Source organism: Gasterosteus aculeatus, chromosome 6 (genome assembly GCF_964276395.1).
Source record: "Gasterosteus aculeatus chromosome 6, fGasAcu3.hap1.1, whole genome shotgun sequence".
In the NCBI taxonomy this organism is placed as follows: Eukaryota; Metazoa; Chordata; class Actinopteri; order Perciformes; family Gasterosteidae; genus Gasterosteus; species Gasterosteus aculeatus.
In genome coordinates, this window is record NC_135693.1 from 18,360,848 (window position 1) to 18,386,199 (window position 25,352).

The window sequence follows — 25,352 nt, forward strand, 5'->3', positions numbered from 1 at the left end:
TCAAAGGGGTTTGTATTTCACTCATCCATTTGGCTCAATTCAATCAATTAGGAATGTTATCAATTAACAGACAAGATGTTATATATAGTGTACAAGATTTGAGATTTGTTTTGGAACAGTCTCACTGCTCTATAAATCACTTCACTGATGAACTAATTTGTGTAAAGATACGTTATGAAGTAATTTCCTCTCTGTGGAAGTAATTTGTAATATTTCAATATAAAATCCTCTTACATGCATAGAAATGAATATCCAACAGTATAGCAGCAATTTCATGCTAATTTATGTTTAAGATCATCATGTATGGAGATAAAAGATCACTCGGCTTCAAGAAAAAAGGGGAATTTTTCTTCCAGGAAAACGTATAAACAGTTTTCGAGGTTTCCAAGGACACCTTAGTGAGTATGCAAACAGTCACTACTGACGAAGTGTGGCCACTTAGCGTGTTTTCCCTGTCACGTCTCAGTCAAGCACACGTGCACAAAAGGCCGCGACACACTCACAGATCAGGTCTGACACAGCCCTAAAGTTTATTTTATTCATTAATTTAAGTTACAGGGAGGGAAATCAGGGACACAGAAAAAGAGGTTAGAAAGAAAAACAGCAATCATTCCACATCAAATGGCAGAATGTATCCTTGGATGTGTCCTTACACTCACTGTTGACTACAATACACAGCAGAAAGAAGACGTGGGATCTACTGTAAAGTGCAGATTCGTCGTTTTTATTGTGTTCCTGCCACATACTGTAAGCAAGGTGAGAGGAGCGTGTGCAGTACGAGCTTCTCAGAGCCCTAGTGTGTGTCATACTTTAGCAGTGGGCTGGCTTCTAGTCTCCCTACGGAGCCCTACCAATGACTGGATTGATAAAAGAAATGTACATAAAGCAGACTTCACTTTGTAAAAGTTTCCGCCCACTCTGTAAAAAAAAGAAGGTCCCACACCACCATCGCGCAAACGTAACTGTTAATATGGAGATTTTATTGAAGAATGACCTTCGACCAAGGTTTAAAAAATCCAGTGAAGAACCAACAGCGCGTGTGTGTGTGTGTATGTGTGTACGTCAGGTTTTAGCAGACTTTCACAGGTCTGAGATCAATTAGGTTTTACTTGTTTTTGCTGTAGGATAATTGGTTTATTTAATTACTCCTGTTAAAGTTGAATACTAAGACATTTATGTAGTTGGTGGACCTTCAGCTGTTGTTAAGGCGCCTTTGAGCAAGGCACTACCCCCCCCCCCCCCGGATGTTTCAGCACAGCCGGGTAACAGCCAACACTACAAGACTGCAAATGTAAAAATTAAAAAACACGGAAAAGCAAAATTTCCCTCTATGAAGATGAAGATTTGTTCCTGTTTTTAGAACAGAGAAAGTTGCAGGCAATAATTCTGCAACAGATTATATAAATTATTTTTAGTTTGTTTCTACTTTACACCATTGAGAGAGAAGAAAAAAAAAAAAAGTAGCACCTACTGGCCCTTTACTTAATCAGTTGACTAACATCTGTGAGGAATATCTGCAGTTGTACTGACGTTTTTTTAGTTTGTTCCCGCTGAAAAGGTTATTGTGTGACCCCGTTCTGTTAACCCAGCTGCAGCAGTCCGGGGGATTGATTCCACACCGTCCCAACACTTAAAAATGGCATTTCACCCACTAATACCCAAACACTCCACCACTTCCAAGCCCTGATACACAACTTTTAGTGTCAACACATTTGGCAAATAGTTGTCATCGTAAAAATAACAAAACATAAAACATTGAAAACAGACAAGTTCAGTTCACATCAAAGTAGAATTACGGATATTATATCTTTACCCACAAAAAGTCCAAGTTACGACAAGCTTGAAAAAATAGAAAGAAAACATCACCATGTTATATGTGTGTGTGTGTGTGTGTGTGAGAGATGTTCACTATGACGTGTTGAAAGGTTAGTTTGTACATAGTTGATCTGCTTAGTGTGTCAATGTGTGTAGAGATGTAAACTTAAATTAACAAGCAACGTGTCTTTCATTAACAACACAGAAATCTTCCTCCATAAAATAAAAAATAATCCACGTCACATCATTTGCATTCCCAAAGTAAGCATCCAAATCCGTCACCATATAGAAGTTGTCAGCTGGCCACTAAAAAACCCTCAAATCTTTCATTGAAAAAGGAAAAAAAAAAGAAAAAATATTTTAGTGTCAACTATATATATACTATATATTTATATTTTTGTTCTTTTATACCAACCAAACATATGGTATATATTACGCGTTGCTATGGTTATGGTCCCTGGCAACGTCAATAAAAAAGTACAATGATTAAAGTAAAGACACTGATCCCCCGACTTCATCCAGCTAGTGTTTGTGTGTTTGTTTCTATTCATTTTGAATTTCGGTGTCATTTTGTCATCTTTGTGCACTGAATTATGTGAGTTTTTCCATCTTGTTTCGGGGTTTATTGTGTTGTTGTTGTATTTAGAGTGAACCCGTCTTCATGTTAGTGTTTCACCGTTTTAGTCTACAAGTCACACACTGTCTGAATATTAACATCGAGGCATTGTAGGCATAGTTTAGTGTATTTAGTTTGTACTTAGTGTATGCCGTTAGCGTGTATTTGTTGCTGTGTGTGGGTCCATACGCGAGCACTGGCCCAGTGCGCCTCGGCTGTGTGTGGAGTGCGTCTATGCGTTGGCGCTGATGCTCTGCTTGTAGACGGCGTGGTAGGCGTTTCGTAGCAGGACGTAGGGGAAGCAGGACTCCAGCAGGTCCATGGTGAGGAAGGGAGACTCCTGCACGATCTGAAACACAACACACCTCACTTTTACTTCATGGAAATACTAATTCTATATCTATATATTTTTAATTTTATATATACTGTTATTCCTACTCTGATGACAGAACCGTGTTGGGTCATTGTTATATTATATTATATATATTATTATATTATATTATATTATATTATTATATTAATATTATACATCAGGAATCAGGAATCAAGAACATTTATCTCCAAAATATGTTGTCTACCACATTATAATGTTGGTAATTGTGATTAGTTTATATATTTAGTTAATTATGGAAAATATTAGTAGAAATCAGCATTTATTACCAAAATATGTTACACATACAAGGAATTTGACTTTGCGGTTGGTGCATAACATCTGACAGTAAGACAATGGACAACCAGACAAATAAAAACACATTAACGTGGACCTAACCCCCCCTCTCTCTCTCTCTCTCTCACCATGTCCAGCAGCAGGTAGACAGATTCTCTGTTCCGCGTCGTCATCTTGTCCGTCTCCTGGCCGATCTTCAGCAGGCTGGAGGAAGCCAGCTACACAGAGAGACACGTCGCATTCATCAAAACAAATGTCTGCTACATCAAATATGAAATCAACCGCAGTTGTTATCAACTACCTTCATGCAGATGTATTGGGAAAAAAGGGGGTTCCTCCTTTGTGGTCACGTACCCCTCAAATAACTGTACCACTATTAGCAAAAACGTGAGCATGTAATAATGTAATAAAAGCGGTGATCTTACAGCCAGGAACTCCTTGAGGCGGTCCTCTATGCTCCCCTTGTGGATGGTGAAGAGAGCGGCAGCGATCTGGTTGATGGCTTTGGCCAGGCAGTGGATGTTGTTACAGTGGCCTGTAGGGGGCAGCACACACACGCCGTTAGTGAGGCATCAACAAGACATCGCATTGATAATCAATTAACCCTGGTTTAAATCCTGACGCCTGACAGAGAAATATAGATTTCCTTTTTCTCGTTGCATTTTACGCAAATGAACAGCATTAAAAGTGTGAGACGCATGAAGAGAATCATGCGAGTGTGCGACTCTCTGTTCACGTAATGGTCGATGTGGTTTCACCGGCGAGACGCGCTGCTGGAAAAGCAATTGCAGGCAAATACGCAGTCTGCATACTAACTGGAGGAGCCCATTACTACTCATTATCCTCTTCAAATGTCCCTTATTAACAATGGCGCCTCTCATTTCAAGGTTGTTAAGAGGCAATGTCTTGATAATTCATCCTTGAGTGACAGATCCCTTTGATACCTTAACAAAAAGCCTCATTTAACAGTGTCTCTGTTGCACCGAGGTTTATTTAACCGCATAAATCTTTTTGCGGAAAAACTACAAATCAGGTTAAACTGACCTTTAAAATGTATTTATAAATCTAACAATATAAAAAACGTACATAATGAAGATGATGATATGGCTCTTGCGAACACGAATGAATAAATCTGAGGGCACAAGGTCGATCTCATTCGCATGCAAAACAGTCTCATGCCATTGGTGCAGTAAATTATGATTCCTACAATGTGGATTATTTTCTCCAGCACTGCCATCAAGCTCTGGATTTAGGGCTCGTTAATTTCATTATGAATCATTAAAAGTTAAGACGTTATTGCAAAAATCCGCGGCCCAAAATGCGATGCAGTGTGACAGCGTGTTATAGTTCAGTCAAATGAAATAGAAGGCGTGCCTTCGATGGCGGGGCTGTACTGCGACATCACGTTGCTGGCCAGCGTTGGCAAGGAAACCGCCACAAACACCATCAGCAGACAGGCGATCTTATACTCCTCCTCCGGGCTGATGTTCTCTGCAGACACAAGCACACATCGGCCGACATGCCGGTTGAAACACACACGCTCCAAACTCAGATCGCATTCGTTTCTGGGGTGACGAGCGCGCGCGTTTGCGCCTCACCGCTCTTCTGCGAGGACAGAGCCACCACCAGCGCCGGGTCGATCTCACAGGGTAAACCCGCCGCCGATGACAGCTCGTACACATTCATGGCCACCTGGGAGCAGACGGGGAGGGGGGGTGGAGTCAGCGTTGGGGTCGAGGGGTTACTTTACCAGCACGTGTCTGGAGGCGCGTTTCACCTTCATGTCCGTCTCTCGGGGAATGTGGTCCTTGAAATCCTCCACTGAACTGACCAGGAAGGGAATGTGACACGACAACACCTGGAGGGGGCGAGACGGAGCGAGACGGAGCGGTAAGACGCAGCTCAGGAAGAAAGATCCAAAAACATGTTTTTTTTTGAGGAGGGGGGACAAATACTAACTCGAACATTGTTGATCTTTTTAAAATGATTTCCTGTGCCAAAGTGCAGTCAAAATAGACTGTGGAGGCGGGACTTAGTGGAGCGGCAGCTTTGTATTGAGGGAGCAGCGAGCCGATTGGCAGAAGCAGACAGTAGTGGGCGGGAGGGGGTGCAAGCTGTGACAATGAAGTGTGTGTGTGTGTGTGTGTGTGTCTCACGTCTCTGAGGGCCTCCTGAGCCAAGGAGCGGAAGGACAAGATGACTCCAATGATGGTCATTCTCTTCAACACACTGTCAACAGCTACAAACACACACACACTAACATCAGGAAACATCCAACCAGACATCATCATCCTTCATTTAGCAAATCAACTTTCATTATGTTGTGTTTTTGTTGTGCTGTTGTCTGCACACTTCAGTGAAGTCCGTTAACTGCTAACTATTAAGATGATAAAGCTTTTACAGTCCGTGTGAACAAATATTTGACAACAGAACAAATCAACGCTGTGAAGCTTCACACAAAAGAAAGGAGTCAGGACAGCCGACGAAGGAACGTGACTCTGTTTGGAGAGTCGATGTTGTTAAGACGAGATGTCTACCAGTACCAAACAGTTGTGTGTGTGTGTGTGTGTGTGTGCGTATGCGCGCGCTTACAGGTGAGTTTCTTGAAGAGGGCGGCCATGTGTTCTGGTTTGTCAAAGCTTGTCCTCATCTGGGTCAACACCTCCATGTTTTCTACCACCAGTTTCTACATGAAGACAAACACGCACACAGTTAAGCTTCAGTAGAAAGGGTCCCTGTTAGTGAGGCAACGTGGTCCAGCACAAAGAAAAGGACTTTTCAGTCTGTAAAGCTTGTGTGTTTCCTTTGAATCTCAGACGAAAAAATGATGCAGGTTTAGCAGTTACACAATGACAAAATTAACTTCTAAATGAACTTTTAATTTCCTTAGTCTGCACCGAGCCAGTTGCTAAGACACACAAGGTCATTTCTATTATGGATGATAAAGAAACTCTCTTCTTCTGAACAATATTACCAACAAGAGAAAACCACCTTTCACAGGGTGCAGATGTTGTACTTCAGACTGCTGTGTGCATCTGCATGTTACAACAGTTCAGTTCAATCATTGTCGGTGTTGACGGATTACTACGTTAACGCACTTCTAATAACGGCTATTATTATTAATATAATATATAAACATACCTTCAGCTCCGCCACCTGGGATGAGATGTGCCACATCAGACTCTCGCTGAGGAACTTCATCCCGTACGGCCCCAACAGCTCAGACAGCGAACGCATCTCTGGGAAGACACACAAAACAAACACACAAACATCACAAGCAGATCATCTGGACGATTCGCTTGAGAGCGATATCAAGTGTGCGGGTGAGTCCGGTTGTGTGCGGGTGAGTCCGGTTGTGTGCGGGTGAGTCCGGTTGTGTGCGGGTGAGTACCGGAGATGTCGGAGTATTCCTCCGCGTTGAAGGTCAGCTCGTTCTCCGTGGGCAGGTTGACAAAGGCCTTCATGGCGGGAAAGTAGGCGATGTGTCCATTGCTGACCTGACGGAGCAACGTCTCCAGGTACCTACACACACACACACACACACACACACACACACACACACACACCCACACACACAGAGGAAGGACTCAGAGACACTACACATTGTGTATGATGTGAACCTCGCTAACCTCTCCAGTCCCAGAAGATGTTTTTTCTATTAAATGGACTGACGCACACATGAAAATACTTTCAGAAATTTGACAAACGTCCTGAAAATCCCTCCAGTTTTCACCGTGTTTTATTCAACGCGTTCCTCCCCGTATGTAATTTTACTCCGTCCCTCCCTGGCTCAGGCGAACCTACCAGTTGGTGTACAGACTGGTGATGGTGGGTTCCCCGTGGCTGTCCAGGTGCTGCGTCTGCTGCAGGAGGACGTTGTTGAAGACCCGGGTGATGTCGATGGTGACGTAGTTCTCTATGGACTGGAGCACCGTCATGTAGGCCCGCACGCTGGTCAGCAGCTCGCTGGGCTTGGCTATCTCCTGGGTAGCCTGGTTGTACATGGTCATCCCCACTATGGACCTGGGGACAGAGAGAATACATTCAGAACTCCAGCAGTAACAGCGTGCTGGGGAAGAACTGTGTTTAAATGACGATTTCAACGTCTCTTCTGCAGATGCTCTGTTTTTAACCCCCTACATGCACCATTCACCTGGATACTTTTCAGAGACGTTTCTTGTTGCTTTTTCTATTCATTGGAGGCGGAATGTCTCGTAGTAAATCCACATAAAAGGTAAATAATAATATAGCTCAGCAACAAGGGCTGTCCTCGCCAAAGAAGCTTCAAGGAAATAACTCATTCAGCATGAAATGAACAACAGAGCAAATAAATCCTTGAACCCGGACAGGAAAGTGTAAGGAACGCGTTGCTTGAAGTGTTTAATCCACGTGTGTTCACGCTTACTTGGTGAAGCGGATCTCCAGGTGCGAGGTGAGGTACTCCCTCGGTGTGAACGTGTGCTCCCACACCGCCAGGTTGGGAACGTAGTTGATGGAGAAGCAGAGCTCGGAGAGTGCTGTGTGGAGTTTATCCAGACTGTGGAGGGGAGGGGGGGGGGGGGGGGGGGGAGACAGACATTTTTAATCGTCTGGGTCTTTACAGCAACCAACGTTAAATAAACACAAAAGATTGACTTGTGGATGTAAAAATCTGCGCTAAAAAGAACAATGATTTAATGGTGTTTTATTAAGAGGGTTATGAGTAGTGACCACACTTATAAAGGTAATAATATAATACTTTAATAACACATATGATAAGACTCTGAATGCACCATTCCAGGTTCACCCATTACATTACCTTTCAAAATGAAAGCCCTAAACATATTACACTGCATCACACTGTATCGAAGGCCACTTGAGGCAATTTCGCTAAGAGGCAGATCAACAAAGCGGCTCGTTTAGACAAATTAAAAAGAAAATCTGTTTTTTAACTGTGGTATTTTTCTGGTATAGAGATATATACACATATATACTGCAGTATTGTGGCTACCATCAATGAGAAATGCTGATAATCTTTAACTTCTCAGACTGACTTGGTGACCAGTAGTCGGTTCTTCCTCATGCTCTCCATGCCCGGTTTCTCTCTCTCCGGCTCGCCTTTCTTCCCCGTCGCCTTCTTGCTCTTCTTGTTCACCGCCTGGCTGATGGTTTTCGCACAGTGCTTCGGAAGCAGCTAGAGATCCGAGAGTGGAGGAGGATTAGACAGACGGTGAGGAGAGAGGAAGAGAACAGACATGCAGGGATGAACGAGAGATCCGGGGGGGGCGGTTCTTCACGGTCTGGCTGATGTTTAGTGACGGGTGGAACAGACTGATGGAGATCAAGTTAAGAGGCTTTTAACTACACGCATCAATAAAAGACTCCCAGCATTAATGTGACGCCATGTGATATCATGCAAACGGCCAGTTGCTTCAACCAAATCTGGTGACGTTCGCATCAGAAAAACTTTTTATTAAAAAGGACTTTATGTGACCATCTGCACATCAATAGAAAACACCTTTAAGGTCTTTTGGGGGAATTGGTACAACAGCGAAGCTCTAGATAAGAAGATCGATACAACAGAGGAATTGCTGTTCTCATCGAGTTCTCAGCAAAAAAAATCCAATAATGTGTGTGTGTGTGTGTGTGTGTGTGTGTGTGTGTGTGTGTGTTCCTACCTGGTCGCTGAGTGTACATTGTTCAGTGCAGATGTCTGTGATCAGGTTTCTGGCCTGTTTGGCCATTTCATCCAGAAACATGTTACACAACGACAGGCTCCGATCCCCGATGTGGTGACGCTGTGGCGGAAGAAACGTAAAATCACGTAACACCATTTAACAGCAACAAAGGACGGTTCTGGTTACATGTTGATAATCCGTGTGACTTGAAGTTGTGTTCTTTTAAAAGCACCAAGCAGCAAAAGAGCAGCTTAACTTTTTACGCAGTTTTACTTTAATTTAATTTGAAAATGGCTTCAAAGACCATTTGCGTGTATTTATGAGTGTGTTTACCTCCTCAGGACAGAGCTCATGTGTACAGGACATGAAGTGTGTGCAGAGCAGAGGGAAGCAGATGGAGTGTCGGCTCTGGGAAGGAAGCTCCAAACACTGCTGGAACATCTTTTCAAACGCACGGCTGTAGAAGCTACAACACACACACACACACACACACACAGATGAAATATGGGACGAACACACACTAAATATCAAACGTATCAAAAAGCATGCGCGTCTCACCAGAAGATGGACAGGTCCGAGGTCTCCACCAGCATCTCCACCAGAGAGTCCACCATCTTGGTGTGGAAGATGATGGTGTTCATCATTTTGCCGAGTTCCTTGTGGTCGGCGATGCCGAGACTGGCTTTAGAGACGCTGGTGTAAGCCTGCGGAGAGGGAGAGCATCTACCTGCTACCGTGTCTTTGTACTTTGGTGGTGGTGGTACACTTCAGTAGCGTCATTTAAAACATTTAGTAGAACATGCAGACAGCGTTCAGTAGTCCTGAATATTCATGTCGTGTTAAATAATGAATCAAAGTGTCAAATTTGTTTGCACACCTGCAGTCTGAACCAGTCCAGCCTCATGCCTCTGAAGTCAAACACCTCTCCATCCTCCACTGGAATACGAGAGATACGATTAGACTGCAGCAATCTCAGAGAGGATTATTGTGCAACGGTGTTCAAAGATAACAGACAAACAAGCTAAAACCAGTAAACACAAAAATAAAATAGAGTAATAAGAAAAACAGTGATACAAAAATCAATCGTAGTCAAGCGTAGAATAAAGTAATTCAAGTAAAGTAGAAAAACATACAAGACCAAAGATAAGTGAGTCAAATAGAAAAGTAAAACAGAAAAGTCATTTTCTGAATGACATATTATTGTTATACGTAAAAGTAAAACAACACCAAAGCAATTCCCTCAACCATTTATACCCAACCAATCTATTAAATTACTGCACCATTACTACCAAAACTGTCCAATACTAGAATGATGCTACTTGTCCTTCACTCAGACTGCTCTCTTTCCGGTTAGAAGAAGTAATAGTTCACCTTGTTTGACACTGAGAGAGGTCATTGTGTTGACAAATGAAGACATGATTATAGACTCGTCCTCTGGACACACAGACAGGTTCTATCAGATAAAGACAGGACAGAAAAAAACTGGTCAGAAAGACATTTGCAAGGTGGGAAAATCTTCTAAACACAGACTTTTAACCGACTGTACTTGTCTCTCTATCGCGCAAACATCATGAGTTCATGGAATCAATCTCTAGTTTCAGGTCTTAACGAGCATTCAGAGCGAGTTCACACCTGCACCAGTTCATTCAGCACCACGGCATCGAAGCCGGACAGGTACTGGACGTAGTATCGCTGCATCACCGGGCCGTACTTCCTGACGTGAGCTCGGAGCTCCTCCATGTAGAAGATCAGCTCTGCTATGTGCCTGTTGACACACACACACACACACACACACAGACACACACACACACACACACAGGTGTGAGATGTTGCGGTTGTGTTGCTGCCGGTGTGAACCTGCGGGCGTGTTTGCGTACTTGTCTATGAAGTCATCCGTGCTTTTCTTCTGGATGTTGTCTGCATGTCGAAGCAGCCAGATGATCTCGTCCCGAGCAAACGACAACGCCATGAACACGAACAACGCCTGGCGGGACGAAGGAAGAGGAAACGGATAAATATGTAAGGACTGAAAAGGGCGTTTTTCTTTTTAAAGGAAAATGTCAAAACCTCCCAAAGATAAATGCTGAGCAGTTGGCAAGTTAATCCGGCTAAATATATTCTTTTTATATATTTACAAAAGAGAATAGTTTGAAGGTATATTTAAGGTGATATTGCAGTGTTTTAAAAATAATGATTGCATGTGACATTGACATCACAAGGTACCACACAGCACCCAATTAGAACTGTAGCCGACTCTGTGGGAGATAAACAGAGGGACTGAAAGCTGTTTAAGGCGGTATTTTAGTGTTCTATTAGGTCACTTAAATCTTATAAATGTTTTTTTATTTGTATTGCTATATATCAAACACCCAGCTAATTTAGTGGTCTTCTTCTAGTACTACTTGGAGGTGCGGTTTTGCTGGTCACGGTGGTATATTGGGGTATTACCTTAGGGCCGAGTAGTCCAGGTTGATCCGCTAACACAGTGGCCAACTCCTTCAGAGCCGATCGGAGGAACTTGCGTCTCTCTCTGTGCATCGAGCCTCTGCAGAGCACAGCATCAAAACACACATTCGTCACAATCAAACGGCATTCTGACACTTTCAGGACACTCCTGAGAGGATGAAAGCACGGCGCTGACAGTGACGGCACAAGAAGGAGAATGGAGATGAAGGGGAATACGTGATGAGGATAAAGCAGAGATGAGACAAAGAAGGGAGGATAGGAAAACTGAATGAGGTGTAAAGAGAGGTGAAGCTTCCGTGGGAGACTCCCTGAGAGACTCAAGCCGACAGTAGATGAGAGCTGACATATGGTTAAAGAAGGGAAGAAAAACAGCAACCTGGCAAGTGAAATAAATCCTAAACTCTGTGAAATAGGATTTGTGTTTGGGGGGAAAAAAAAGAGGAAAGATTGGATGATGAAAACATAAAGGAGAAGTAAAAATATCCTGAACGTACGCATGAGACAGGGCCTGTTCTTTGCACTCTCTGATGTCATTGATGCGTTTGTTGTACCTGGATAAAACACAAGCAGAGGAGGTTTGTTAAAAGAGCATCAACGTGCATTTTTGGGGCAAAGATGTATAATTGTTTCACCTGAAATAGAAATATTTTAAATCATATTCTGAATGTAAGAAATGTTTATTAAATAAGTTATTTGACTAAAAAACAGCCACAACGATACCGACACTAAATGATAATCAATTTTTAATATAAAACGTTTCTACTAGTCACCCTCTGATGTTGACGAACAGATCCTCTGCGGCCTTGTGGATGTGGAACACCTCGTCCCGGAACAGACACAGGCAGGTGGAGCTCTGCAGCGCCACCTTCCACAGCGACAACGCCGTGGCGTCGCTGTTCAGCACGGCGTGGCACAGGATGAACCCGACTGGGGGGGAGAGAGAGAGAGCAGCGTGATGAGCGACAACTCGTCATCAGGACGGAGCCGAGGAAGCTGTTCTACTCACAAACGATCCACTTCTCCATGGCGTCCAGCGACAGGTATTCACACGGCATCTGAGAGAGGAGACGAGCAGTGAGCCACACAAATCGGATCATTAACGGACTTCTCTCCATCAAATAAAGATTATATTCGCCATACAGAAGTGTGGAGCGTGTAGCGATTTAAAAAAACAACAACAGCTAAGACCTTTTCATGACGGAATACTGAAATATCCCGGTGCGGCGGTCGTCATACTCACAGTGTCTGACTGTGCAGGATTGAGCATGGTGGAGGGAGCAGAGATGAGCGACAGCAGCTGGGCGTTCCTCCACTGGTCGGCGGACAGGTTCCTCCTGGGATAAACCATCTGGAGGCTGATCAACGCATCCGACAGGGACTGCAAGAAGAAACTCATGGCGTTCAGGGGGGGTTGCATCGTTCTTTCATCACACTACTCTACGTCTTGTTGAGTCAACACTTTGGCTGCTGGTTAAAAAGCGGGGACACTGCTTGGAGTTGGCACCGGGGTTTCTATGGCAACCGTGCAGTTTTTGAAAACAAGATACGTCCCGAATGTGACAGAGTTGACTTACTTTTCCGTGGGGAACAAACTCCTCCATCAACTTCTTCAAAGGGTTCTCGTAGTCCACGATCATCTGGCCCAACCTCGGGTACTCCCGGTCACTACGACACACAAACACACAGTACAACGGTAACCATTGCGACCATGGAGCGTTCGGCCTGAGGATAACGAGCCCGTGTGCGTCTCCTTCGCGTGTCTCCGGGGTTTGGGTCACCTGGCTCCGTGCGTCATCTCGTGGGCGTAGTTGTACAGGCCGATGATGGCCTTCCTCTCCTCTATGCGGGACAGTATCGTCATCAGGGTGGTGTAGGTCACCACCAGGTCCAGGTAGTTCTTGGTCAGGTCAAAGTTCACCGTCTGAGGGGAAACATTTTAAGCATTGGGTCCATGTAACCGACTTAAATAGGAAGGGAACGTGAAACCTTTATGGTTACACACACGCAACTTCACATTCACAATAACTATTTTCTCAATGACTCGTTTTGCAATAAAAACCTAAAAATAAAACTTTTATTTAACGATTCACTCACAATGTCGAAGAAGACCTGGCAGGCGTCGATGGTGTTCAGCAGCTCACACACATGGTCCTGTTGATGCAAAGAGTCAACCGAGTGCCTTCGTCATGAACCATCGCCCCCGTGTGACCCTTCTCAATGAACAGCCAACGGCGCGCATGTGTGTGTGTGTGTGTGTGCAGCCGCGCCTTTTCTCACCTTGAACTCCATGACATCTACGAAGGTGAAATAGTAGAGCGCCAGGTTCTTCAGAATCTCAGACTTTTCCTTCTGAAGCTGAGCCAGCTGTTGCTGTAAACACGGCAGCGTGCACAGTTACAGAAAAGGACGGGAACACGTGAAGCCGGTTATCGTTTCCTGCGTCTCTCTTTATGACTTCCTGGGTTTCATGTATCTCCAAAGCGCAAACCTGCTGACTGAAACTCAGTCAGCAGGTTGACAGATGTTACTTTTATTAACTAAATATTCACTCATGGAAGTGGTGGATCTAATTCATCAGCTCAAAGATTTTTTCCCCTCATAGTTTCATTTTATTCCATATTCAATTTTTTTTATATCCAAGTTGTTCTTTTCTTTATGGACTTATTGAGTTTTCCTTACAGTTGCTGAATAATAATAATTTTTTAAGTAATCAGGCAGAGAGACACAGAAAAGTCGATACAAAGATAGATTAAAGATGTTCGTTATCACTATTCGGTCATTTGGTCAAACGTTTTCTTCATTTGATGGGAAATAAAGAGAAAATACTTGTGAATACTGTCTGTGAAATGCTGGAAATTATTCAGCACTTCTGATTACAATAGGATTTATTTTCCATTTGTTTAATAGGATTTGTGTGTTTTTTGGTTTGGAAAAAGAACGTAAAAAAGAAGACAACGTTTGACCAAATTAAAACGATAAACCCTTGATTGTGTTAAAATTACCAGGAAATCGAAAAGACAAAGACCTTCTTCTGCATGAAAGTATTTTAACAAGCTGGAAGAGGAGTGTGTAACGCTGCTGCTGCACCGAGGAGCTCCACCCAAAGTCCAGATAAAGACAATTTATAAGTAGATCACACAAAAAATTTTTTTTTAAATCTAGATGCGATTGGAGGTTTTCCTGCCTTTTCTTCATCGGTATCATAATATCAAGAGTAATGAAGCGTGCTCAGCAGCGCTCCTCGGTGCAGTCGGCCATCGAGCCGTGTAACCAGCTAACGGGGAGCTAACGGGAAGCTAACCAGCTAACGGGGAGCAAACCAGCTAACGGGAAGCTAACCAGCCGCAGTCACTCAGTGGATGAAGGGAAAGAAGTCACAGCGCTACCAGCAGAGGAGAGAAGTGGAGCAACGCAAAAGAAACACACACTCCAAAACAGCTTCAAACACAGGTACAAAATAACTTAAGTACATGAACTAAAACACAAAAATGACAGAAACTTAGATACAAAACTTACCAAAAAGCACAAGTCCGGAATAAGCCAAGTTTAGCATGCAAAACACAGACAAACACAGAAACAAAGCAGAAAACAACGTGAGACCATTTCTGCAGTTATACTGAATATAGAAGTAAGCTCCACACACACACACACACACACACACAGCAGTTTGACGTACACACAGCTAACAAGTAAAGCAGAAATAAACATTTGATGAAAAATGAGTCAACTTCACTCGACACACACACACACACACACACACACACACACACACACACACACACACAAAATGAAAGCAAACCTCTCAGGGAGAATAATTCACAATGAGAATCTGCCTGTGAGCAGATTTTATATCGTCTCACTTGGTTTTTCAGTGTTTCTGCTGGAGATCATTCTAAATGTATAAAAGCTGCTCAGATATGCTGGACTCACATTGATCAGTGTGTCGTATTGAGAGGGGATCAATAATAAGCGCTGCACGCCGTCTACTGCTTGACCCCCCCTCGCTAGCTACTGTTAATTGAAGAAAGATGAAGAAAGCGGCATCTTCACACTGCATTAAAAGATGTCCCGTACGCAGATTGCATCTCCATTGGACCTCATCTGATTACATTTGCACTTGGTGTGAATAAAAACCGAATCAAATAATCACCAACATCGTGATCGGTCATTCAAAGCTGCTGTTCAAAAGAAAGAGAACACGTTCATGCTGCACTTACGTTATTGTTCCGCGTCTCCACGGCCGGGAACTTCCTGACAATGAATTTAACCGCAGACTCCAAGTTCTTATCGACGAGATAGGAGGGCTTGGCCTTGGGATCGCCACATGCCTGCGAAGGAGAGCAGAGAGGAGAGGAGGAGGTGAGGAGAAACACAACAGCATCTACGGAGAGCACACGGCGGCTCCTGACAAACACCTTCATGACTGCAGTCTATTGATCCAACATCTTCCTCCCTCGCGGTCGGGCATGTTAGATGTGAGGAAACATTCAGTGCTCACAGTGAAAACTGGTTTATCCCGGTCCAGGGTGTGAGGAGTGGGTTCGGGGGGGAGGTAAAGATATCGACACCACCTTCACACTTAGTGACGTTTCCTGACCGGAGGCGTATTCAAAACATGAAAACAGGCACACACGCACAAACTTGGATCCAGGTGACCGGTGTGGTCACATTTGCCTTTTAGCTGCACGGCGACAGGGAGATTCCAGAGGTTTTGCTGAATGAAGTTTGGAAGTCTGTGGTTTTCATGTTTGGATAAACCAGCCTGAACTGATCAGTGGTTCTCAGCCGAGGGGCTGTGGAGAGACGTCAGCGGGCCAAAAGCGCTCAAATACAAATAATACTTTTTCTATAGGATGCGTTTGTTGGCCGTCACCACCATCATCATCATCATCATCATCATCCCCTCCAGTCGGGAGTAATTTAAGCTTCTAATCATTTAGCCTCATTTTGATCATCCAGAGATGTTGCCGCAGCCGGACGTCAATCCACAACACAGAGAGGACGAGAACCACAGAGAGAGTCCCAAATAATGAGACATGAAGTGTCTCTGAGCCATCACTGGTTAGTACCACTGCATGACGGGCAGGGTGATGGACGGGCGACATGAAGGGGTTGAATGAAACAGAAGAGGGGGGGGGTTTGAAGGGTAGGGGGGGGGTCGGAAAAGAAGGAGAACTTAAGTACAGAGAAATGACAGAAAGTGGTCAGAGAGAAATTATTTCACTAGACCGAGTGATCTGCCTCTCGCTTCTTTAATATTAACACTCGTCTAAAGTCAGTGTGTGACCGACAGCCCTGAACCCGGCAGGAAGCGCTCATGCATCATGGGAAGTGTAGTCATGAATGGCGAGGAACGTGTGGTGCATGCCCGTGCCAGAGAACGAAGAGTGGATGTGTAGTTTGTGCAGAAGAGGTCGGTGCCTCTGGCCGCGCTGAGGATCGGCTTCAGTGGAAAAAGTTACCAAACAAGACACGACGCTACAAGTGTTGGCTGTTTCTACACGCAGTAAACACGCCACAGCTGCTGAACGGCACCACAAGCAAAGAGCCGGGTTTCAGTTTGCACGGCGCCGAGACATCAGCCAGTGCAAAAGGAAACCCCCCAAAATGCCGGCACATGCTAGTTCACACCAGCACAGACGGGTATCAGAACGGGATGAAGCGCCAACCCCAAAACACGTAGCAGCTGAGATTTATTTGACTTTAATGTGATGTTTCCTGCTTTTTGTCTACGAGATTTCAACAGCGACATATTGAGTTGTGGCTTCACACTGGTGACTATCGGTGTGATCGGTGAGGAGGAAAACTCTGCCGCCACTGACGGATCCAACATTGGGATGCAACATGGCGCAGGTGCAGAATAGGTTAGTTATCCTAAGCGGTAACACGCAGGAAAAAAGAGGCTTGTCTACCGCGCAGTCAAAACTAACCAAACACTACGTGTGAAGCTATGTGGTTACGAACACCAGTTTAGTTGGTCTGTTCAGTCCGTTTTAAGCCAATTCATGCGCTTAAAAAACGCACAATCCGGGATGTTGATCTCTTGTAAATCGCTGCTGCAGGATGGGAAGGGAGGAAGGGTTCCACACAGAAAAATATACATGATTTCAAAACCCATCGCTGACACCAACTGGACCTTATTTCCCGCCCGCCTCTCTCACACACACATTATCCGATTTTCCAATCTCTGCCGACCAGAGGAGGTCTGTTCAGGCTGGATTTTAACTACGTACAACAGGAAGCAACAAATTGAGTCGCGACCGTTCACAGAAGCACGGGCCACGTTGCTATGCCAACCCAGGGATTCTTCTCTACGGCCACATCCCGCTGGACTCGCCCTACAAACGGCAGACTAGTCACTACACTGGCCGCTCAAGATGTAGTTACCCTTTGACTCACGCCGGGGAACTGCAGAGTAAAAGAAAAACACGGGCGGTTATTACAGAACATTCGGTATCCTGAATAAAAAGGTTTTAGATGTTTTAGCCCAAACTCAAAAATATTTTTTTTCCAGTTGCGGTCTTCCATAAGCTGCATAACAGCTCTCCTTTTGTTAACTACGTTAAGATTCATCATTATTGTTCTTATCGCCTGGTTTCATCTGATGTGGATGTGACTTTTACATGTCAGAAACCCCCCAACCAGCAAGAAGAGAATCGAGTTGAAATGAATGGGCTCAAACATGCAAAACCGTGTGTCTGCTACACTGGCAAATACTACAGAGCACACAGCTCATTTTAGTCTCCATAGATGCACTGCAGCGTCTATTCATCGTTCTACTTTCACAAGTCACAGAACAAAAAGCATAAAGACTCAATGATCTCTCTGGCGCTGTTGTTTAGTGCGGGTGGTGCATAAAGCTGGCCGGTTGGGTTCTGGGTGGGGTCGGGAGGGAGGGGGGGGGGCTGATGGCAGGATGGATGGGAGGATGGTTGCAGTGAATGAAGGTACGGGGGCATGTGGAGAAGCGGAGAATCATAAGTGGTCGAGGGGGGTGGGATGCTGGTGCCTGGATGCCAGAACAGGCCTCGGCCTCCACCATCGTTTCTCCACTGCGGCCGATATTAAAGCAGCCGAGCGTCTCCAACGGGTCCCCTCATTGTTGCATATGGCAGGAGACCCTGGAACAGATAGCACGGGGCCGGAAAACACACACACCTGAAAACTAATTAGGGCCACTAATTAGCAGATGAGACATTCTGACGCCTCTACGGCGTCCCCGTAAACCGCGGAGACAAATCCCGCGCCGAGGTGAGGTGGCTTTTGTTGCCCATCGTAGCCTCACTCGGTTTCCAGAGGACGGGTTAATTGCGGCAAAAAATAGAGCTCCAGAGAAAAGTTTATTATTGAGAGCCGCTCGCAGCCGCCGGCTGGAGAGACGGGCGGCCATCATTCGTCAGCACTATTGTACTTTTTGAAACAACCTTTTAGGATCAAACCCGGCGTAGTTGAGTAACAGGATACTTTGAGCTTATTGATACAAACGTATATGTTTATATATATATATTTTTTTTAAGTATATGTTACCGCTAATATTTTTATACTACGTTAAATGTCCTACTTTAAATGTAGGACAAACTACAGTATTTTTTCAGTGGTTTTGTTATTTTTATTTCCACCACTGCTGCAAATCAGTTTATTTAGGATATTACTTTTTCACAATCAGACAATGATTGGTGGCCCTGCATTCATTTGAGCTTCTGTATGTGTATAATTTGTTATTTTGGGGCCTAAATGTTCCACACTGAGCCAACACGTCTCTGCTTTGAGGCACACTGGAGGCGCTCTGGATAAATTGTGTTCATCTTGTCGGTTAAGGCTGGACAAATTGGCATGTTTGAATGCCACATCCATTAGTGTTTCTGGTATTCACAAATGTGGTTTTCTAGCTCCTTCACGCCCCCGCCCCCCCCAAACCAAAATGGAGTGGAGTGAATGGAGGCTTCACTCTCAGCACTGCAGATTCAGACATGAAGAGAAGTGAAGCACAACGGGGAGGACCAACAGATTAGTACAGGCAGCCAGGAGGAGGAGGAGGAGGAGAGGGAGGAGGAGTTGAGGAAGGGTGAAGGGGTTTCATCAGTGGAAGGTGATAAACTTTGCAAACCTTCCAAACTTGTCCTTGCTGCATAGGAGAGGGGGGGAAGCATTGGAACGGAGAGAAGAAGAGAAGAAATCAAAAACAAAGAGCCCACCAGGACAAACGGCTGGATCACTGGTCCACTCACACACATACACACACACACACACACACACAGACACACACGTTTTAAAACAGCTGCTCTCATACAGGTGTTATCTGCATATCTGAGAGATCAGTTAAGGACAGCCATTCTTTTTTTTTTTCTTCTTTTCAACACAACACATTACAAAAAGAAAACAACAACACATGCTGTGCCGACATGTGATCATATTAACACTTGTTTTGTCGCACGCTGTTTTCAAAGTAACACACAGCGCAGCGTCCCTACCTACGCACGAGTTGGAAACAAACACACATCCATTATCAGAGCGCGCGTGTGGGGAAGGGCCCAAATAACACGACGGCGAGGAAGACGACGTACGGCCCTGCAGTTTTTTTTTCTTCCCCTCCTTCTTTTTCACTGGCTGCAATATTTGCTCCTCATTTCCACGGCTGTTGCTTAGTAACGGACAGTGGCAGCGTTTCCCTCATCGTCGCTGGCGCTGCATGTTAGAGCGGATCGTTTTCATAGTTTTATGGGCACACAGCGCTACTGTATTCCAGCAGGCTGCGTGAGGGATCGGGTTAAAACTGGGTCCAGCCGGCTGGCGGAGCGGGATTTGACAACACGTGACTTGGTGTCGGGGCGAAATAGTGGGTCAAGAGTGAGAGGGAACTGATGACAGCTAAAGCGTTAAATGGTTATTGATACATCTACCGGAAAGGTGTTACAGGTAAATATATCAGGGCTGTCCAAAGGAGGACCTGGAAAAAAAAAGTAAGAATCAGTCAGTCAGTCTCACAGTTGTTGTTCATTTATTCCCCTTTGCGCTTGAACGAGCGGTTCATCGGGTTTTCTTGTATTTTGAAATTTGGAATAGTCGGTGACAGCCCTAATATAAATATTTGGTATCAGTTTGCCAAATGGTAACGAGAATCTGCAGTTCAGAAATGACTATTAAAAGAATATTATATATACACATTATAAAATATATTAATTCTATTCATTTTATTTTGTATAGCCCAAAATCGCAAATTACAAATTTGCCTCAAAAAGTTTTACAGTCTGTACACATGCGACATCCTCTGTCCCGAAACCCTCACATCACCACAGCGGGAAAAAAAAAATTAAATCGGGTATTAATCAAAAGGTATCCCAAGATTTTGATTATGTTGCATGCGGATGTTTTTTTTTTTACGAAAAATGTGTGGGAAAAAAAGGTGATACTGAAGAATTTAAATCAGTATCTGTTTGGCTAATTACGAATATCACTAAACATCTCTCTTCTACAAATACACCAGTCCTATAAATTCCATCAGATAAGGACTGTGACCTTTACTGATTAGACGGTGTGACCCATCGTCATTAGAATGCAGTCTCTTTAATAATGTTTTGATATGCCAATGAAATGTTTAGGTATAAAATTGATATCAGGGGACAAAAACAGAACGTATTGTTGCATCCTTATTCTCATCACATGGTAACGTGGCTTGCAGTTGGGCAGTACATGTTGGCAGCAAAGCCACGGCCCCCAATACGACCCCCCAACGCGAGATGAGATATTAAAGCCGGCCCGTGGTTTCCTAGGAAAAACATAGTTATGCGAGTGAAGTGATATTGGACTTTCTGGTTGACATAACGTCGTTTCTTCTTGTTACAGGACAAGCTTCTGTTGCTTTGGGGAGCAGCTAAATCCCAGCAGGTGTTTGGAGCAGATAACGGGACTTTAACTTTTAGGGCTTCTAGTGAAGCGTAAATACACATCGTTGACTGGTCTGGTTTCTTCTTGGGAAGTAGAAGAAAAAGAGGAGGACAGTTAAGGGGGAAAAACAGCCAGAGAAAAATGGGTGAGTTACCAACGCTCATCGTACTTTACCTACACACATTTTTCTGAAGGATTTGGACGACTCATTTGAACCTTTTTTGCGACATACGTCAATGTCGACTTTGTCTAACCAACAGATTTATTATTTTTTAGAGGTTATTTTTCATCTGGTATTGCATTCCAGAAGCATTCCTCTGTATTCCTGCACTGTGCATGAGCGATGGGATTCCCTCAGCAAGCATCCAGATGTCTGCTACCCTGAGAACCACAGATGTGCAGTAACGCAGAGGGAAAATAGTCTGCACGTTTTCCTCCAAAGCAAACGGGAGATTTCCCCGGTAGAGCAAAGGCAAACACAAAGGAGGGACTAAGCGCCTGGTGCGAACTCGCGGCATTTGACGTTGTTTGTCCACAACAAAACAGAAATATTAAAATGTGCCAACAGTCTAACAGGACTGATTGTACTGCGGTTTCCCACCACGCCGTTATGATTAATGAGAAATTGACGGGTGGTCTCGGGCAATTTGCTCTTAACAGCTCACAAAATACCCTTGAAAAAAAAAAAACGTGTGGTAAACATGGGCCTGGTAATTAGGAATTCATCAAATGCTAACCCTGTTATTATTTTTTTCCCAGTTTACAGCCGCTTCTGGCCCCTCTGAGCCACCATAGGTAGGCTTAGTGCCGCGCTACGGTTCCCACTGTTTTCTGAGAACCACAAAAATAAAAAGAATGCCGATTGTGTTGATGATAAAACAGCTGCTGAGCAGCGCTAGGAAGTAGAAACTGTTGGCACCAGCCAGAAGAAGAACATCCTGATCTCACACAAACGTATCGTAAAAATGTACAGGCGAAATGTGGAGATTGAACTAGAGTGGGTGGAGGGGGCGGCAATATAACACTAATAAATCTGTTATATAAACTGATTGGCATTTTACCAATGTACATATGATTGTAATGGGCATAATCAAAAGTTTTAGGAACTGTCAGGAGGTTTCAGGTAAACTGACGCAAGAAAAAGCTCCAGCCTCTCACTCTGCCTCAGTATAAATATATATATATATATATTTTAAGAAGTACGCATGGTGTTTCTGTTGCAGAATGTTGTTGGCGTTAACACCAAACTGTATTAGAATTCACAGGCCTTCATCTTGTTGCATCCACTGTGGATACAGCCGATACTGTTTATCGCACTGCTGGTAATTAGACAATTAGAACAGTTGCTAGAATATTTCACTATGTTCCACTTTACTCCTCAAGCAGAGACAGTTTTTTTTAAATTTTATTTACTGAAGTTTTATATATTTTTTTTAAATAACTGCAGTGGCTTTGAAGACTATGGACATTTCCTGAGTGACATTAAGGAAACTTAATACCCTGTAAGTTCTGTGTGCAAGACAAAATGTGATGTTAGAAGGTCCACTGGCTGAATGAGAAGCACAGCAAAGAAAAAAACTTGAATGACACTTAGACAAGATCAATAAATTACTTCTGCAGATTGTCGATGGTGTGTAATTAGTGAATATGCTTAAAATAACAAAAATAATAATAAAACATTGCTGTGATCTTAGATGGTAATATTACCGTTAGTGAGCATGAATGACTCTCTCCCAAAGGTGGAAACGAGACAACCGCTTTGTCTCCTGTGTTTTCATTTACAAAACATAATGAAGCTGATGTTAAATTAGCGGCACATTGTGAGCACTTCTTCAGCAGGGAATTTCTGTCAGGGAACTTTAGTAACACAAAGATTAAGCCTCTCTCCAAATTGCCAGCGAGGGTCCCAGAATGAGCCCATTTATTTTACCACAGATTACGGGCTCGGTTCTTTCATCTCTAGCTTTGGGATGAAGTCGATATTGGATGTTGGAAAGTTTGCTCGTATCACAAGGTCAACTAAGGAACGAAGAACGCATGAAACGCACTTAAGGGTGGAAGTATTCAGAAGCCTAATGGTGAGGCAGATCAGGAGAGATATGAAGATGAGGGGACAGACCGAAAGAAAAAGGAAGGGAGGAGCGAGGAAAGGAAGGGCGCACTAAGAAGAGTAATCAGCAGCAAAACGTCTTATTGAGTCTGGCTGCTCATACGGTCACATAACTTAGAACCAGCACAGAGAATACAAGGGAAAAGTTTACATTCTACTATTATAGCGCTTTTCATTAGCAAATATCTGATAATAGCCCAGCGGGATAATTCATGGTACTCCAAAAAGAAATACTCTGCAGTATTAGCAAACTAATGGCAATAAATAGCAATTGTGAATGGGCTCCCAGAGAGTTTAACTTTGTTAGGATATAACGTCTTTCTTTATTTATCACACGTGCACAGAAACAAAAGTCTCGTCCCACACACACAGACCCACTATCCTCCCACACACACACACACACAAACCATTGGTGGTGTACTTGAGCAACACAATGTAACATTAATAGACACGTTATCCTGTAATACCACTCTGTCCGGTGTGCTGTGTCCATGTGTGCTGAAGCAGTCGTGTTTACGTCCCTGAGGGACTCACAATAAAACCTTTTATATAGTTGGGCTGAAACAAGTAGTTCCTCTGTCAATTAGCGTAAACTGAGACGTCCATAATGCATTGACCTACATAGAAATAAACCTGGGACACAAAGGATATATTTTGACGGGGGTGGACTGAAGCATTTTCAGTCAACGTTTTGCCACTTGTATGTGAATTGATACGTTTAACCAGTATATTAATTGATGTGTTAATCGTTTGTTAATCTAATAAAAGACATTAAAGGGCTTAAAGCAGCCGTTGGTTGTCACTTTAGCTTCGTTTTCTGGAAGAATCCCTCCACGTTGGATAAACGGTAGCCCTGCGTGGCGACCTGGCTGCTGTCGATGGCGCGGATACCTGTTGGCATCAGACCGCAGCTGCGTTTGGGTGGCGCTTCGTGCTTCGGGCTTTTTAGTGGAGCAGAGACGACGCCCGTTTGCTAGCTTAGCTAGCAGCCGACGCCATTACCGGCCGATGCTAGCTAGCTTTTAACGCTTCTGCGGGCCTGTTTTTTATTTTTTATTTTGTTTTATTTCACGGTACCCGCGTTAGTTTATTCGATTAGAATCGAATATACTGTTCATAGTAAGCACACACGTGTCTTCATTACGAGTAAAAAAATGTGGATTTTGAATCGTAAAACACACGGCCCACTTTACCGCAAGCTAACGCGACAGCTTGTGGCTAGCACTGCTCGCTCCCAGGGACGCTAAAGGGACCGGTTCGGGATAACGAAAGTGAACGTCTCCGCGCATTAACCGGTTTAAACACGACATATTAGCAATGGCTGGTATACAAAATAGCAGCGATACAATAAACCGGCTATCATTTACCGTAGAGTGATGGTAAGTGCTAGCTAATCAAGCATTCACACGGTCTCCCAACGTTAATATGACACTCGCTTTGACTACAGTTCATATAGCGAATCCATCCGCTCAATGGGAGCTTAACTGCGTGTACATATGTGTGTGTGTGCGAACCTTTTTGATATTGTAAACACGGGTCAACATCCCGATGCCTCGGTCGTTGAGGATGGTTAGCTTTTCCGCCAGCTTCTGCTGGCTGGGCTGGATCACTCCCCTCGACATCTTTTCGCTTTATCGGTTTAATCTTCCAAAGGGAATCCAGTCAGGAGAAAAAAGGGAAAATGTCACAAATCTCCCGCAGCCCGTGGTTCGTACTGGGAATAAAGAAGGAAGCCGTGTGGTTTATGCCGATTTTAGATTTCTCCCATGTTCAGATGTTTGGGGACAGCAGCTTCCTGTACTCCACCCCACCGTCTCCCTGCCTCTGTGTGTGTTTTTCTTTTTTTTCGGTCACAGGGATGAAGAGGAGTTGTCCTGGTTTTTCGAGGCTGGCTCTCGGTGCGTTCAGGGGTGCTCGTTAATCGTAAAGCTCAGGGGGTCTGAAAGTTGCTCCACTGGAAACGGCTCCCCTATTAAAATTGTGCTTACGTATTAATACTTTAATTACAATATTCATTTTCACTTGTTAAAACGTATAATCAAATTCTTCTTTCACTTGTGAGTCTGTACACTGATATACATAGTGTGTATATAAGACTTTTCCACTAATGTGAACTAATGGATATCAAAATATAAT

At 44.0% G+C, this 25,352-nt stretch overlaps 1 protein-coding gene across 5 annotated transcripts; it reads right to left on the minus strand.

The window, feature by feature from the left end:
- Positions 1-506: 506 nt before the first annotated feature.
- nckap1 (NCK-associated protein 1) lies at positions 507-25,116 on the minus strand. 5 transcript variants are annotated; one of them, XM_040179520.2, is made up of 32 exons: positions 24,731-25,054; positions 19,329-19,346; positions 15,439-15,549; positions 13,499-13,585; positions 13,316-13,372; positions 13,000-13,142; positions 12,796-12,886; positions 12,462-12,599; positions 12,228-12,276; positions 11,992-12,148; positions 11,716-11,772; positions 11,204-11,300; positions 10,633-10,739; positions 10,388-10,520; positions 10,127-10,208; positions 9,633-9,691; positions 9,314-9,459; positions 9,089-9,221; positions 8,756-8,875; positions 8,132-8,271; positions 7,504-7,635; positions 6,903-7,121; positions 6,490-6,620; positions 6,240-6,337; positions 5,691-5,784; positions 5,255-5,337; positions 4,876-4,956; positions 4,697-4,790; positions 4,473-4,589; positions 3,524-3,633; positions 3,227-3,316; positions 507-2,780 (listed from the first exon to the last, which is right to left on the minus strand). In XM_040179520.2, exons 1-32 carry the CDS (start codon positions 24,836-24,838, stop codon positions 2,664-2,666), a joined length of 3,399 nt encoding a protein of 1,132 aa, XP_040035454.1. In that variant the 5' UTR covers positions 24,839-25,054; the 3' UTR covers positions 507-2,663. The 5 variants fall into 5 exon arrangements, with proteins under 5 accessions (XP_040035454.1, XP_040035453.1, XP_040035457.1 ...); XM_040179519.2 differs by having other exon boundaries at positions 13,499-13,591; positions 24,731-25,048; XM_040179523.2 differs by lacking the exon at positions 19,329-19,346 and having other exon boundaries at positions 24,731-25,116.
- Positions 25,117-25,352: the final 236 nt, after the last annotated feature.